This window comes from Sycon ciliatum, chromosome 11 (assembly GCF_964019385.1).
Source record: "Sycon ciliatum chromosome 11, ocSycCili1.1, whole genome shotgun sequence".
Classification (NCBI taxonomy): Eukaryota; Metazoa; Porifera; class Calcarea; order Leucosolenida; family Sycettidae; genus Sycon; species Sycon ciliatum.
The window spans coordinates 28,228,635-28,245,527 of record NC_088653.1 but is presented as its reverse complement, the minus strand read 5'-3'; the positions used below and the strand labels follow the sequence as shown (position 1 = coordinate 28,245,527).

General features: G+C 44.4%; 1 protein-coding gene across 2 annotated transcripts in view; it reads right to left on the bottom strand.

Moving 5' to 3' along the window:
• Nucleotides 1–16,893, bottom strand: part of LOC135827325 (uncharacterized) — a 347,133-nt gene that overhangs the window by 108,123 nt on the left and 222,117 nt on the right. For both annotated transcript variants that reach the window (XM_065339846.1, XM_065339847.1), the window contains exons 24-27: nucleotides 13,607–13,909; nucleotides 6,835–7,191; nucleotides 6,268–6,591; nucleotides 2,674–3,039 (exon numbers count right to left, since the gene is read on the bottom strand). In XM_065339846.1, coding sequence (XP_065195918.1) covers nucleotides 2,674–3,039; nucleotides 6,268–6,591; nucleotides 6,835–7,191; nucleotides 13,607–13,909 — 1,350 coding nt within the window. The remainder of the gene's footprint in view (nucleotides 1–2,673; nucleotides 3,040–6,267; nucleotides 6,592–6,834; nucleotides 7,192–13,606; nucleotides 13,910–16,893) is intronic.

Here is a 16,893-nt window from a genome sequence, read left to right as displayed (position 1 = left end):
CAGCGCTGGCGGCGATCACTGCGTCCAGAAGTGAAAAATTTCAAGATCTACCATATTACAATGGCGTCGGATGATCAGCACGGTCAGGAGACACAACAGGTATGTCACTTGTCAGCTACATGTCAGTCAACATAGCTATAATATTTATTCTTTCCACAACGACACCTACCTAGTACCTCTGGCTCCTGACGACCTACTGCAAGCTGATGCAAAAATGCATTACAACCGCGAACGCTGCGCTTGTCAACGAATAGGGAAGCGCTTCATTCTTCGAAGTTGAAAAGTGTTTGGAATGCTGCTCTACGGCGGCAGAACATTCTGCAGCTGTTCACCGACACGACCTGCTTCACCAAACGACTTACGATCGTTTCGTTCTCCGAGCTTTATGCAGCAACAAGAATTGCGTCCGCAACGACAAGATGAAAGTCCCTCACAAACTAAAGTCCTTTTGTCACGAAGACAGAGAAGATTCCGCAAGCTCTTTCTTCTGCTTCCAGTGTTGTACCTCTCCGGTCCACTGGCAGATCTTTCAGTCCCACCGAACAAAAAAAGGATCTTCTCTCTCTAAAAAAACAACTAACATTACTTCGCGAGTGTCCGGGTCAGCCGTGTACATAGTGTATGTAGCGGATGCGGGGCACTTTCGCAGGACATGATATACCGGTACATTTTTGAATAGCGGCTGGCGCTAGAACGCACAGCATGCAGCATGCTTGTACAGGTCTGCTCTCGATATAACAACTCTCACTTGCACATAAACCTCGTTAGTACATAAAAAAATCAAATCCCGCGCCGAAACAGCATCACTTCCATACAAAATTTGTTCTACACAACATAATCCAACATAACATAAACCTCGACATAACACACGCTACGGCGGTCTCCGACGTGCACACTCTCGATACAACACAAATTCACGTGCTCGGTATGATCAAGCGGTAGCTGTAGCTAGGCAGTTTAGGCCAGTTTAGTCCTACATAACGTAAACCTCGGCATAACGCACCCTAGGGCGCAGTCCCCGACGTGTACACTCTCGATACAACGTAGATTCACGTGCCCGGTACAATCAAGCTGTAGTCGTAGCTAGCCAGTTTAGTCCTATGTGCATATATTCTGCGGCATTGATGGTATCTGATGTCGATGGTGGTACAGTGTGTATATATGTTTGCACGGTTGAACCCGCCTTGTAATACCCTTCATTTTGAGGTGCACAGAAAATACCAAAAATATCCATGAGAAGTATTTTTGGAGCTGGAGTGCGCGCAGTTGTCCTGCTTGTAGGGCCTAGGGAGACCCTCCTTTGCAGCTGCACTACCTGTAGAGTGCTAAAACATGCCCTGTTGGCCGAAAATCCGAATTTTTTTCTCCCGGGGGACATGCCGGACCCCCTCCCACCCGCCCTGTGACGCCCCTGCTATGTGTATTGGTTCTGGCTGAATATCCTGTGGTCTTGAGCATGTGTTGAATAGTGTACCTCCTCGTTCTAGTTACTTGGATGGTTGACACACAGCTGCCACATTCATCTACCGCTACCATTTTCACATTCAATGCATAAACTCACACTGCTGGTATAATTGACTCTTTGTGTAACCGCGAGCTGCTATAATTTTAACTGGTTGTTTCAGTAATTCTTACCATATGACAATGTTCCACTGATGATAGTCGCGAGAAGACATTTAGGATTTTTTCATTTTATAATAATAATTGTTCATGCATACATGGTTATGAGTGCACAATTAGTTTCATTCATTGCTGAAGCTGGTGGTAACTTTAGACAAAAGTTCCCAGTTACGTTTCATGCACCTCCTTCATTGTTTTCTCATCTTCTAGTTTTCGATTGCAACTGTTTTGGATTATGCATTTTTGATCTTTGAAACTCGGATGTTGAGCCAATAATATATGTAGAAAGGAATAGAAGTTTAAAGAACATATGGATACGAGTTAAGAGTAACTCTCCATCACAGTACCTAGATGCTATATACAGTCAGAAAGTGCAACGTTGCGCTCACCTTCCCCTCTTTGGTCTTTCCATGACCTTGAACATTCCGAGATTGAAGGCTGTCGGTTAGCGCTACGGGGAGGTGTTGAAGCTAGTTGTCAGGACGTCGAATGTCTCAGTACTTTGTCAGTTGTGTGCCTAGTTGTTGCACTTTCTGACTGTATATAGTATCTGGTTACAGTGATGGAGAGTTACTCTTTTAAAACTCTTATCCATATGTCCTTTTCTTTTCTAATTTTTTGTTCTAGGCTTTCATTATTCTCACTGTTGCTTTGCCAGTAAAATCATCCTGACGATGGCAACGAAATTCTTTTAAGGATCCCTGACCCTAGCCAATTGCATTATGTGTTTGTGTGCTTGTGTGTTTGTGTGTTTGTATGGATGCATGTTTACTGGTGTTTGCATGTTTGTGTCTGTTTGTTTGTGCATACTTTTTACTTTTTTCTTATTCTTGTTCCTATTCGAGTTGTAGAATTTCGTACTGTTGGTCAGTTTTGTGCAATGTTATCTCATGAGCTGATTGTCACGTAACTGCTCGTGTTATTGGATATTAAAGCGTAACTTGTAGTTCCTTGGTTCTTTTCTTTAATATAAATTAATTTGTGGCTCTCCATCCCAGTCTATCCTTATCATTACGATAAAGAAAAAGGACAAAATATCCAATGAATACGTACATAAGATGTCCAGGGTAGCTGTCGCCGTGGCTGAGTAGGAAGAATTCACCCCGCTAGAGCGGTCGGAATTCAACTGGCGAGTCGTATTGGCCAGTCCATTGCTTGCTACACACAGGTACTGGGTATTATCATCACGGCGTACATTGGTCAGAGAAAGCACTGAGCGAACAGTGAAGTCACCTTCCGGATTCAGCACAGTCCGGTTGACAGTAACTGTAGCGTTGGGAGAGTTTGAAATTTTCACTCCAGACCGGTCATACCAAGTGAGAGAGGGTGCGGGACGGGCAGTAAACTCACAGCTGACAATGCCTTTGGAGAACTCTTTTAGTGTCAACAGCGGACTGATGAATGTGTTGTTTGGGGACCCTGAGCAGAACAAAAACAAGGCAAAGAGTATCAGGCTGGGTTGGTGAAGGCAGTTCAACACAAACAATACAGCGACTGTGTTAGCGCTGCCCGCTGTCTGCACTCAAATGAGCATCCTGTTGTGTACATTCTCCTTCTCACTGATTTGCCTTGTTCCGCCATTAACATCGGCTCTCTTTAAAATGATTAGTGTGTTTCGCTATGAAGACTTTCCCCAAAGAATCAGCTATTGTGCCATTCAAAGTATGTACAGAGCAGAAGCAAGCAGAGGAGCAGAAGGCGCTCGTGGACCTCAATTCCTAAGCTAGTGAGGTCGGAATTGAAAGATTTTTCAACTTTTCGCACAGAAAGAGCTGGGCAACAGAATTGATACCATAAAATTCCGTAAATAAGACCACCCTACATAACGCCCATGTCCAATAAAAAGCCCAGTTTTAGGCAGTGTACACTTCAAGTCTGGTTTAGCGCCCATGCCAGAAATAAGCACAGGGCGTAAAGTGGACTCAAAATGCCCAGCGCGCGAGCGGGCGTTCGGCTACAAACTGTGGAACAGTTGTAGATCGAGTGCGTCCCATCCAACTGCACGCAGCACAGTGCAGAGCTCAACACTGTCACGGCGCGCGAGGACAGCGATGTTCCGTTGGAATGTAGCTTGTACTTACCATAGCAAGTGGTTTACCTATCAAATCTGTAATTTATCGCTACATTATTGGTTACGACCAAATTTCCAGCTGTGGTTTGATGTACCTGTACCGCGCTCAGTGTGAATGGTGGTTCACTGAAACTAGTGGGGTGCTGATAGATTGATCTTCTGCAGATTGCGTCCGAAATAACGCCCATGCCCTAAAATAAGCCCACGCCCAAATATACGCCCGGTTTTTGACGCTCTGCAAAGTATACGACCGGGGCTTATTAACGGATTTTTACAGTAGCCTCAAGAAGAAGAGCAGCGCTTTGCAAAAAAATCGAAAAGCAACGCTGTAATGATCCAGCCTTCGGAAAGGACGGAATGCACGGAATCCTGCACTCGTGTACATCATCTTCAGCTGCAAGCACTTACCGTAGGGCACACATAACCCACCCAAATCAGTGACATGGAAATCCCTTCACTGTCAGGGTTCTAGACAGTACAAAACGTGAACGCGGTCGCGGATCATTGGACGCAACATTTTTTTGTGATTTTACCTTCATTTTGAGCCACAATTTTCGCTTTTCCTTTCACCAACACCAGAAAGCAACCGACCAACTATTATGAACGTGTACATGTACATGTACAGTTGAACATCGATTATCCGACCACCTCTGGGCAGACAACTGTCAGGCGGTGTTCAGATAAGGCAAATGTTCCGGATAAGAAAAAACTGTCACTCACACACTTTCAGTGGTTATTACTAGCCGCACGACCTTTTTACTTTTTACTTTTCAAAATTTTCGTATTTTTTGAATGGCTCACTACATGCACAGTGCGTACTCTACGGCACGTGCGCCCAAAAAACTGTTACGGATAATCGAATGGTCGGATAGTCGATGTGCGGATAATCGATGTTCAACTGTACTTCCATTCCATGGATTTATTCACAAGCTGCATCGTATGTTCCGCGAAAGCGGCTGCGGTAGCCACGCTTTTCGCCTCCGCAAAAGCGGTGCAAACTGTTCATGTTTTTCCGCGGCTTAAGGTGCTTTGGCTAGACCCCCGACTGCAGTGGAAATAAGGCCCAATAGGGAGAGACTCCATGCTAAGAATGTATTATAGAGCTTTGGAATGTTTTTCAGAGCTCCCTTATGAAGAAAGCCTATAAGAGCTTCCTCACAAAGAAGGTTTTTCGAAGGTTCCTTTCGAAAATGGTTTCTCATAGCTTCATTTCGGTTTCTAGAATCCTTTAAGAAATTGTGTTTCTTGCAAAGCAACTCTGTTCTTTTTACTTCCTCCGTGTCATTATTAAAATTGTCGCTTCGCACATCGAAATGTTTGTGACTTTCTCATCTTAGTCAGAGTGTCGAACTTGCTGTTCTCAGTTTTCGAACATTGGTGTGATCCGCCCTATGCAATGTTTACTTGTTCCTGAAGCCGTCGTGGTCTCGGAGCTTTCTTCCGCACCAAAATATTCATCGCACTCCACACTATTTCGCCCTAGACCACGTACCTGTATCTTTTTCGGGAGTTCGTGCCGGCCCACATCGTTCGGGTGGGCATTTATCAAGACTGCAAGCGGGGGTAAAATATTCCGGTATCTCTTCTGAATTTGATTTGACGATGGTAAGAGTAGATTGCTCTCGACTTCCTAAAATGTGCTAGATGGCAGATCTGAAAACACCATCAAAATCAGCGAAACGCTTGCCAAGGAAAGAAGGTGCGGAACTGCTTACCCTGTCCTGCTGGAAGGTCGTTACAGTGTACTTGAAAATGTTAGTTTGCCATCATCGCCTGCCACCTGGAGGCATCTGATCGATTGAAAATGAAGTTTCTTGACCTGAATATGAACGTGCGTCTTGTGCAGGGTATTTTTGAGTGCTGGAGTGTCTGCCTCAAACTCTGATGAAGACGTCAACCTTAGGTGCAAGTGCAGCGAAGCAGGAGGCCGCAAACTAAAGCTTGGTTCGTCGACAATGCTCTGCCTCAATTTCTAGCTGATTTCTTTGCCCTTCGAGTGGACAAAATAAATTTCAATGACGCTGAGGAAGTAGTGGTAGACGTAGGCAGAGTTCAATAACTAAGAAATAGAGACAAACTAGTTGTTGTCTTCATACATGTAGTTCAATAAGACATCTATGCAATGGATATTTTGTTTGTCATTCATTACTGTAAATATACAAATTTTCGGCAGCTATTTAATTTCGGCTATATTAGGCACCGGCCCAAAACGCCTAAACTAAAACGCCGATGAAATTTTTCACAGCATCTGTCGCACTATACCCTGCCCTCTATGCTGATCTACCCCACGCCGAAAATAAATCGCCGCCGAAATGTCAAAAATCGTGAAGTGCCGACATTTTGCAGTGCCGAAATTTTGTTTATTTACAGTACCCTGATGATGGGCCAAGCCCGAAAATTTGGTGTAATGGTAATTTTGATTCTGATTTTGATTTGAATCGCAGTGAAGAGACCGTTTTTTGGAGTTGAGAAGTGAAGTTTAAATATGTAAGACTTAGCGGCTGTGTTGGAGTTTGCGGACAATTAGAATAGGCAGAGTTCATTTAAATAAAGAAGCAACTACATGGTTTCCTTACCCAAGACGGTGATGTTGACAGAGTTGGAGGACTTGTCGAAAAGTCCATTATCTAGCTGGCACCAGTAGAGACCAGCATCTGAGTATTGGATGCTGTCGATCTGCAACACACCCACCGCCTCGCCACTCGTGGCATTGAAACTGTACGTGGTAGTGGACATTCCGTTGTGTGTCTGAGTGGCATTGCTGAAGCTCGCAGCGGTGCTGAACCACTTAATTTGGAGCTGTGGAAAGCCAGTGGCTGAGCATTTGACGATCATTGCTTCACGTACGTGATACACATTCTGGCTTGGCACGTCAGGAAAGAAACTAGCGTGGGAAATACCTGAGCATGCAACACAAATCAGAGTTATCAAAGGATTAGCGCGGGGACAGATAGATGGATGGCTAAATGGATGGATGGATGAATGGATGGATGGGTGGAAGGAGGGATGATTAGATGATGGGTGGATAGAGGTGGAGTTGAAGGATGGAAAGAGAGAGAGAGAGAGAGAAAAAAAAGAGAGAGAGGTATAGAAAGAAAAAGAGAGAGGAAGGGGAGATATAATATATCCTATATAAGGCTCACCTTGTGTGTCAAGGCTAAATGTAGCTGTTGCTGTAACATCGCTGTTGCCACGGAAATCCAGAGCGGGATCAGTTGGAGAAACACCATTTTCCGCAACGCAGAGGTAATTCGCGCGATGTGAAAATTGAACATTGGTAATGGACAAGGAAATGGTTTGCTCATATAGACCGGTCGTGGAATTAAGCATAGGCATGCCAAGGATAGTCACATTAAATTGGCCATTGTTCACAACGCTGGTGGTGTTAGCATACGTCCATGCTAATCCTGATGACCGAGGAAAACTTCTTACTGTGCAATCCACAGTGATATCATTCCCCAACCTGACAGTATTGTCACTGAACGTCATATGTGGCGGAGCTACACAAAGAATAAACAATCGAAGCTACTGATTGCTACAAGCATGCAGTTCCACACTAGTGCCTTGCTACTACTTATAACGAGAAAGCTTAAAAGCTCAAGGCCCTACTCTATGCTTTTTTGCCTAGCTCATCATGCATGTTATTAGACCTGATGGAAATGCCATTGATTGGCTTCATCATTGTATTGCAAAATAGTTTCAATCAGTTTGAATAGGAGCTAGGCAAAAGTCATTGCAGAATTTATTGGACTATTTAGTTGGTATGTGGCAGCAGCTTATGGGACAGAGAGACTTTTGCTCCCCGAGCTTGTGTATGTAAATAGTGCTTTAAGTCGACCATGACGGCTACAATGCCCAGCCATACCACAACGAACTGATCAGCTGCACAATTTTATTGGAAAAAGATTCTATCTGTTCGAATAACATGCATGATGAGCTAGGCAAAAAAAGAATAGCGTAGGACCCTGAGCAAAAGAAATAATATTTGAGCCGCAATCAGCGAAAACGACCCTTAGAGATTTCGTAATTTTTCGAGAAAAAGGTCGATTTGTGACGTTCAACGATTTTTGATCGCGCAGCGCGAACAGCGCGACGACTTCTTGAACTCCTTGCTTGAAGTAATTTGTTTAGAAGTTGAAGTGGTGTCGAGTGGCGACTCCAGTGTTCCTTGATCTTGTTGTGATGGCTGCGGATGCCAGAGCTGTTCGCAGTGCACAAACGGCAGTCATTGTGTACAGCTAGCTCGAGCCTGTTGGGGAGTGGATGCTGAAGTAGCCGCTGAAGTTCGGAGTGAGGATGAGAAGTTATTTGGTTCCGACAGCAAGGCGGAATCGCAGCCGTCATCTCCTGCTGCAATGCGGCTCAAGGTGGCCGATGACTCGTCAGGGTCGGAAGATGAGGAGTCGTCCCCTGAGATAAATTCTGGGTCTGGGGCTAGTGACGGCAGCAACGTCGTGTCTTCAGCTGCGGAGGAAGAAATGGAAGACGAGATTGCGGAACGACTCCACGCAGGATGCAGCTGCGAATATGTCGATCATTTCTCCGCACTCATCAGCTATTCTTTGTCATTATAGCTGCTTTGCACTATTTCAAAAGTATTCAAGCTGCCCACCGGTGCACCCACCTAGAATCGGAATATTGAACTTTTTCTTGGCTGAGGTCCTTCAGTAGATGTGTTTCAACAAATTTCTAAACAAAAAAGAATTTTGAAATTTTTTACCCTAAGGGCTGTTTTCGCTGGTTGGGGCCCATTATCTTTGCATTCGAGGGTAATACAACACCATCTGCCACTTTGATGGGCTAGGCAAAAAAAGCAGAGAGTACAGCTGCAGTTGTGCCTTCAACTTCACTCTCCCGAGTCAAGCTCCCCATGAAGACTTCCAAGAAGAAGATTCCTGATGAGCCCAGCGGAGACGAAACGTACATCGCAATCGAGCTATGTCATTGCTGTGTTATCTTCAGTGTGCCATGCGCTACTTGATGTACCAGCCTGCCATGTCGGATACTGCCAACCATGCATCGACTAGGCACCAGGCGCGAACTGATGGTGGTGGTGAGAAGGAGAGCTGTGCCAGAACTTTGCAGCCTAGAGAGCATGTGTGGGCAGGCGTGTGTTTACCGCCATGTTGCCAGGTGTGTCTTTATCACCATATTTAACAACCGGAATGAAGATGTGTTCGTGGAAATAAACTGTGCAAGCATTATGTTGTGCCACAATATTGAAATACAGTTTCCTTCAGTAAAAACAAGATACTCACACTTCGAGTCCGGTCTACATCACCATTCTCATCACTAACATGACTTGATAAACTTCCTTACGATGGTTCTTGAGAATGGATGATGCCTTGAATGGATGTCTTCCCTAAACGACTTCAACTGAGAGGCAGTTCAAGCTGGACTTTGTTTTTTTGTGTGGAGTTTCCCCACAATAAAGACAGAGCTACACACACGGGAAAGTGCTTGATGTACTCAGTACCTTCTTGGAGGCGAACATATTTGCATTTCCATCTTCATTATTTTTTTCATTTCCATCTTCATGTATAAACAATTAAAATGAAACAATTCCAGAACGTTTTCGTGTGACCATCATCAGTGGTACATCGTCACATAGTAAGAATCACTAAAACAACCAGTTATATAGCTAGAGTAATATGAAAGGAAGCGTGAGAATGCAGCACAGCTAGCGGTTATGCATAACGCGTGTAGTGTGAACCTTTGAAGTGTATCTGAGAATGGTAGCAGTAGATGAATGTGGCAGCTGCGAGTGCGTGTGAACAAAAACTGGTGAGTGCGTATTATTTAAAAAATGTGAGTGCTACAACATTTTCTTTTTGCTTGCATAGAACAGGGTCACGTGTGCGAATATATACAGCTTCCAACACCTGCAACTGCTTAAAGAAATGGTCGCGACAAATAACACTAAACCAGGAATCGTCAAACAACTTACGACAATCCGGACTGGACACCAAATGCTTGTAGATGGCAGACTTGCTCTTGTCGATGTCGAACTCCTCCTCGTCGGTATCACTCTCATCCTCCACTTCCTGTTCCTGCTCACCCTTGCTTTCCTCCTGACCATCCTGTTCATCCCCATCATCATCCTCCATCTCCATCTCCTCATGCCATCGCTTCTTTCTCCTTGACGTGTCCACTGCTGCGCCCGTACTTTCACCTGCCACTACTGGTTCCGACATTCATCTACTGCTACCATTCTCAGATAAACTGCAAAGGTTCACACTACACGCGTTATGCATAACCGCTAGCTGTGCTGCATTCTTGCGCTTCTTTTCATATTACTCTAGCTATATAACTGGTTGTTTTAGTGATTCTTACTATGTGACGATGTTCCACTGATGATGGTCACACGAAAACGTTCTGGAATTGTTTCATTTTAATTGTTTATACATGGTTATGAGTGCACAATTGATATTTTTCATTGCTATTTTACGACTGTTGTCTCCTCGTCGGTTATTTCCATCTTCATTATTCTTTTGCTTGCATCGTCCACGACGTCCACTTCTGACTCCGTAATTTTGTCACCCTTCCTCTCCAAAAACACAAAGCGAGAGCTGCTTGTGTGCTGGATCATTTGAAATCAGTCTCCAGTTTACCAAGATCAGCATACAACAAATACCCTGACAGAAAATATTCCGAAATTGCCTTTTCTGAACGACGAAGTTTGTTCTTCAAAGATGATGAATAGCACGATCTACTAGCCAGAGCGTCCTCTCAAAAGTTATTCTATATGAAGCCTGCAAGGTTTTTAAACAGCCTTCGTTTTGGAGAGGAGCACACACACACACACACCAGATTCGAGCTATAAGTAGACCACGCGGAGATCGAGAGTTGATCGAAATCTTTCTTGCAAACTTCTGAAACCTATGAAGTAAAATGTTTCTTGATCACGTGAATGGAATGGCTACAGTTGAGTCGTAATATTTTGACGTGGATCCTGTGACCATTCACAGAGAAAGTCGCGGCTGTTTGTGACCGGTCGTCGGGATACAAACTGGTATGTGACTTTATGACTGCTCTTTGGGGATTTGTGACTGTTTGATTTGTCACGTGGGTCATGATCGGTCATCGAGACGTGACGGCTCACTGAGTCCTACATATTGTGGAGATTGGATATAACGACACTCCTTCTGGAGAAGATAAAATGCCGCTATAATCGATCTGTCACTAAACCCGATCTTCACATTTACTATGCAGTATGTTTATCAAAATGATAGAAATGTATTGCAGATGTAGCAGGCCGCAGTCTCTCGGAGGCTAGAATACACAAGGGTCTCAGTGAACACACTTTAACTGGCAATTGAATTGTAACTATAACTGGCAATGAAATTAACTAGCTACTTAATGAACTGACTGGCAACTAAATTAACTAACTGGCAACAAAAGAATCGTGAGCAGCAGCTTTAATACAAAGGCAGACTCCGTACGCTAATGTACGGGAATACGCTAACGTATGGGAATACAGTACAGGGATATGCTAACGTACGGGAATACAGTAACATACGGGATATGCTAACGTACAGGGATACGCCATACGCTACACCTCCCCTCTCAAATACAATCACGTCTTCGTGATTCGAATACTCGGCGATAGGTGGACATCAACGACTGGCTGCAATTTAGAAAAAAAACTGGCGGCATGCATGGTCGCGTCGGAGTAAACGCGACGATAAGACAGGCAGAATGGATGACTTGCATAATATAATACAGGTATGGAGTCGTGAACATTATAGTAGATCGCGAATTACTGGGAGAGCGTCAACCGGAGTATGGCAAATAATATCGGAAATGATAATGTTTGGAATAGACAGAAGAATGAACTGATAAACAAATCATAAAGTAGAAGCACACCAGGTTCACACGATCTCACGGGGTCAAAAGGGGAAAGAACTGTCCTCCAAATAGGACCTGAAAACCACAGCACTCTTGCTGCACAACACTGGCACAACCTGCCAGGAACATCGCAGTTCAAAAACCGAACTGAATACACTATACTATAATTATAATTATCACTATTCACTATACGGGGCATTGTCACACACATTGTCCCAGGTTAGCTGGGTAGACCGTGGCTCACCATGATCGGACGCCTACCAAACTAAACTGGATTCACACACTCGCATAAAGGAAGACTGAGGAGAATAGGAAGACTGAAGGAAGACAGGAAAGAAAATGCCATACCTGGAATCAGCGTTAGCAACCACGGCGGCGGCTGGAGCTACGGCGGAGGGCGAGCCAGGTTTTATCTTCATCTTGATTGAGCCGGTCACTCAGAGCGACTAGCTAGGCGTCAGACAGATTACCCCCTCATCGTCTTGAATCGTGGTCTTCACATTGTCGATAGCATCGCTTGGCGTGACGTAAAGAGTGATGGTCTAGCCAGGAAGAGTGTTGACGAAAATCTGCATCCCACCACGGAGACGAAGTACCAAGTGAATAGTGGACTCCTGCTGAACGTTGTAGTCACTCAGGGTTCGGCCGTCTGCCAACTGGGTGCCGGCGAAAATCAAACGCTGCAGGTCTTGGGGAATACCCTCCTTGTCTTGGTCAGCAGCCAGCCTGTCGTCGTCCTCATCAGCTTCGCCATCGCCACCGGTAGTATACATGTTGGTAGCGGGTCGCTTGGAATCGCCATCGGAGTCTCCAGTGAGTGCCGTGCGGAGAGAAGGGTGATCCACGCTAGCACCCTGACTGTGCTGCAGGCTAATAAGCAGAGCCAAGCCCAGGAAGGCAAGAAACATGATTCTCATCTTGATTCGTCGCACGGAGCTACAGCAGGTTGAGCCATGGGGGTCTGAGGAACGTGTAAAGTAACAAAGTAAGGTATAGAATGAAACAAAATGAATTTACCGCTGCCACCAATTTGTAGCGGGCCGCAGTCTCTCGGAGGCAAGAATACACAAGGGTCTCAGTGAACACACTTTAACTGGCAATTGAAATGTAATTATAACTGGCAATGAAATTAACTAGCTACTTAATGAACTGACTGGCAACTAAATTAACTAACTGGCAACAAAAGAATCGTGAGCAGCAGCTTTAATACAAAGGCAGACTCCGTACGCTAATGTACGGGGATACGCTAACGTAGGGGAATACAGTACGGGGATATGCTAACGTACGGGAATACAGTAACATACGGGGATATGCTAACGTACGGGGATACGCTATACGCTACACAGATATGCATGTGCATAATGTAATGCATAATGGATTTCAGATGACTGGATTAATTACGTGTTGTGCATGTGGCTTGCATGCATAGTTCAAGCCAAGTCATGCATAGTTCAAGCCAAGTCATGCATAGTTCAAGCCAAGTCATGCATAGTTCAAGCCAAGTCATGCATAGTTCAAGCAAAGTCATGCATAGCAACTACACCACTGCACTGCGGCTACGATGTGCAATGACCAGCACGCGTGGAGTGACCAAACTGACCCGGAGGTCCGGGCATACGACACAGACATGTCCCATGCATGCCACTCCTCCTGATACAAAAGGAAAGTAGTTATATTCGATGTACAAGTGTGTTCAGGTCTTCGGGCACCAAAAAGGTGTCAGTAAACTCGATCTGTCGTTATTTTCGAGGTCGTTGTACCTGGTCTATAATTTACAGAAAGGACTTGCTAAACGACCTGGGCAACATAATTTTGTCGCTAAACTCGATTTGTCGTTATATGCAAGGTCATTATATCCAATCTCCACTGTAATTATAAACAGAACATTTCTAGCCACTGGAAAGTAGACAGTAGATGTCTAACCAGTTGGCATCGGGAGTTAGCTGGCAGACATGTGTAAATTGGCTTGGAATAATCCTTGGCGCTGACAAGAACTATAATCCTCACCACAAGCTGCAGCAATAAAATGATTTAAGGACTGTCTGCTCAACCTTCCTTAACACCTACCTTTGATATCGATAGTAAAGGTTGAATTAAACACATCAGTTGGTGCAGCAAGAGGATTGTTGGAGGCGCTACATCCATATGTGCCAGCACTTGTCGGCAGAATATCCAGAATGAATGTTGAGTTGATGGCTGTGATATTCGTGGTTGTACTGCCCTTCAAGGCACCATACATCCGATCAATAGTGCGCGTGTATGTTGCTAAGGGGACCGCACTGCACTGGCATGTCACGCTAATGGATCGATTCTGATCAGGTCTGTAGACCAGCGTACGGCTGTTTGGCCATTTGCACTCATCCTGCATATCTGCATGGACATACACAAAAGACGAGCTATTCTCGTTAGACTCAGATGGTGAGGCAAGGATAAATGTATAGAAAAGAAAAAGAACAATGAACTACAAGTTACACTATAATGTCCACTAACACCACCAGTTACTAACAAGACTTGGTGGGGTTAATAAATAGACACTACAGCTTAACTTGTAGTTCCTTGGTCCTTTTCTTTACTATATTCTCATATGGAGAGGATATCAATGTACACTCTCCGCATCATTTGAAACAGGTGGATGAAAGAATAATCGTCGGACACATGCGGCCTTGTGATTTAAAACAAAACTGCATTTGCAGACTAACCACCTGTCCTTTTCTCCACTTTCTGCATCATCATCATCCTTCGCACTGTTGCAATGTGGCCCAAGTGGGTATATCTTTCTTTATCTTTCTATATGTGAACGTCTTAATGCCTGAGAGATTGGTATTGTAGAATCCAATAACCACATGCGATGCTAATCATCTGCCTGATGATTGATAAATAAATTTAAAAAACTCGGAGTTATTACTAATATTATTCTCATATCCGTCCCGAATGGGAATCACGACGGCAGAATTAACTGTGAGCATGTGTGTGTGTGAGAGTGGGAAAACGAAATTGAAAAGAAAATGGAGCGTCTTGTACAGTCTGTACCAGCTATGGAGTGACCGGATATAAGAATATATCGACGACAGTGATATTTGAAACTCGGGTATTGAGCCAATAATAAAAGTAGACAGGAAAAGGACATATGGAAACGAGTAACTCTCCACCACCGTAACTAGATACTATATACAGTTGCCTTCCCCTCTTTGGTATTTCTATAACCTTGAACTTTTGAAGTTGGAAGGCTGTCGGTTAGCGCTACGGAGATGTGTTGAAGCTAGGTGTCAGGACGTCGAATGTCTCAGTACTCTGTCAGTTTTGTGTCTAGTTGTTGCACGTTCTGACTGTATATAGTATCTAGTTACGGTGGTGGAGAGTTACTCTTAACTCGTTTCCATATGTTCTTTTCCTTTCTACAGTGATGATGGTACGAAAAAGCAAAAGCAAAGCGTATTTTATCCAGTAAAAATATCACTATAACCAATATTATCGGATGTAATGATATATCGATGGCAACAAAGAATCAAAACATGCATAACACACTATATTATTTAAAATATATTATCGGCTATAGTGATAACTTTAAAATACATGTAGCAATAATCAGTTGCCTGATGATCGTACTAATACGTGAAACTCAGAGTTGTAACAAAGCTTCCAATCTCTCTCTTGTGTAGCAATAATATCAAAGTCACCAATTTTTTTACTTTCTTCACGTTGCTTATTTTTATAGTGATATCGTACATGTATTATTATTATTATTATTATTTGTGCTCCCGCGTCAATGGGCTCGCCCAAATTCGCTTGCACCGAACCATGCGAAAAAAGGCCACCAGCAGGCAGGCAGGCAAAGAAAAATAGAAAATGGTGTCACATAAACTAATACAAACAAGAATATCATTATTGACGACATTAATATACTGAATGAATGGCAAAGGCCATGTGAATACGGATAATACGGATAATCAGAGTACCAACAACAAAGAATGTAGCTCAAACCATTGCAGTGCCAACTTCCTTCACCAGTACTCTGCCTTGTACGCATCTGTAACTGCGTTGCACAGATATGTCCATTCACGGCGATCCAGTGCTCGCTGAGCCATCAGCTGCAAGTCCCCTGGAGTCCTCAGACGGCAGCCGACTCGCTCCGCATCTTGATTCAGCAGGACTGGTAGCGTGATCCGCGGCCGCCCACGGTATCCCGGCACGGAGCAGCCAAAGAATCCACTCATGGCCTCCCTTGCCGGTGTGTGCTCATCTGATCGCAGGATGTGGCCAAACAACCGCCATCTTGCATTCACCAGAATGTTGCCAAGTGGAGCAGCACTGCAGCGCTCGTAAACCAAATCGTTCGACAGTCGGTTGGGCCACCTGATACCCAAGATATGCCGAAGTTGCCGCCGATGATACGATTCCAGCGCTTCAATTGTCTGTCGAGTGATGCCCCATGTGGAGCAGTTGTAAAGCAAGACAGGTAACACGAAGCAGTTATACAGCCGGACGCGCACCTCCAGACTCACTTGGTCTCTTCTCTTCCATAACTGGCAGAGGGACTTAAACGCTATCGCCGCAAGCTGCTTTCTGCGGGTGACATCCTCTGCATCACCAAGGAGAGAGCCGAGTTTCTTGACCATACGCCATGGCTCATCAGCACGATCGGCCTCTCGCTGGATGGCTGTGAATTCTGTCTTACATGTACATTTGTATAACAGAATTTTTTATGGAAATGCGGGCACTGTCAACTATGCAGCATGCTCATTTGTCAAAACGCGATGCTGGAAGTATTTCCTTGCCTTTCATGTGTCGATGGAAAAAAGAAAAAAACGAGTGTCGCATATAGTGCTGCATCGGTTATAGTGATAAAACCACGTAAATCAAAAGGGTACGATATAGCCGATCCAGACTGTACTAAGGTCAAACACGTTCCCGGGATCCAAAAGGACCCCAATATACTGGGAACGTAGGAAAAAGTAAACATGAATTGAGGGTTAGGAAGAGCAGTACTAGACAAAATGGCTCGGCAGATGCTACTCCATTGTTTTCTATCGCGGGCGTAGCTGCCAAGATCACGAATGCAGCCGGGCTTAAAAATGCAGATAGGTGTGAGGCGGATGTCTCGCAAAAAAAAACTTGGAGTAGCAATGGCTATGATTCCTTGGTGAGGACCGCTTCCATTATGTATACATACAAACTTCTTTCTTGGTTTCCTCTCAAGTCTTTTACTACTAGGCTCTGGACCTTCGTGTTTTTAGCACTCTTACAAGCAACCACGACTCACTTCACCCCTCTCTCTCTCTCTCTCTCTCTCTCTCTCTCTCTTATCTGTATTGGAATGCGCATGCTGGTTGTAAATAAATCAGTCCTTTTCTTGT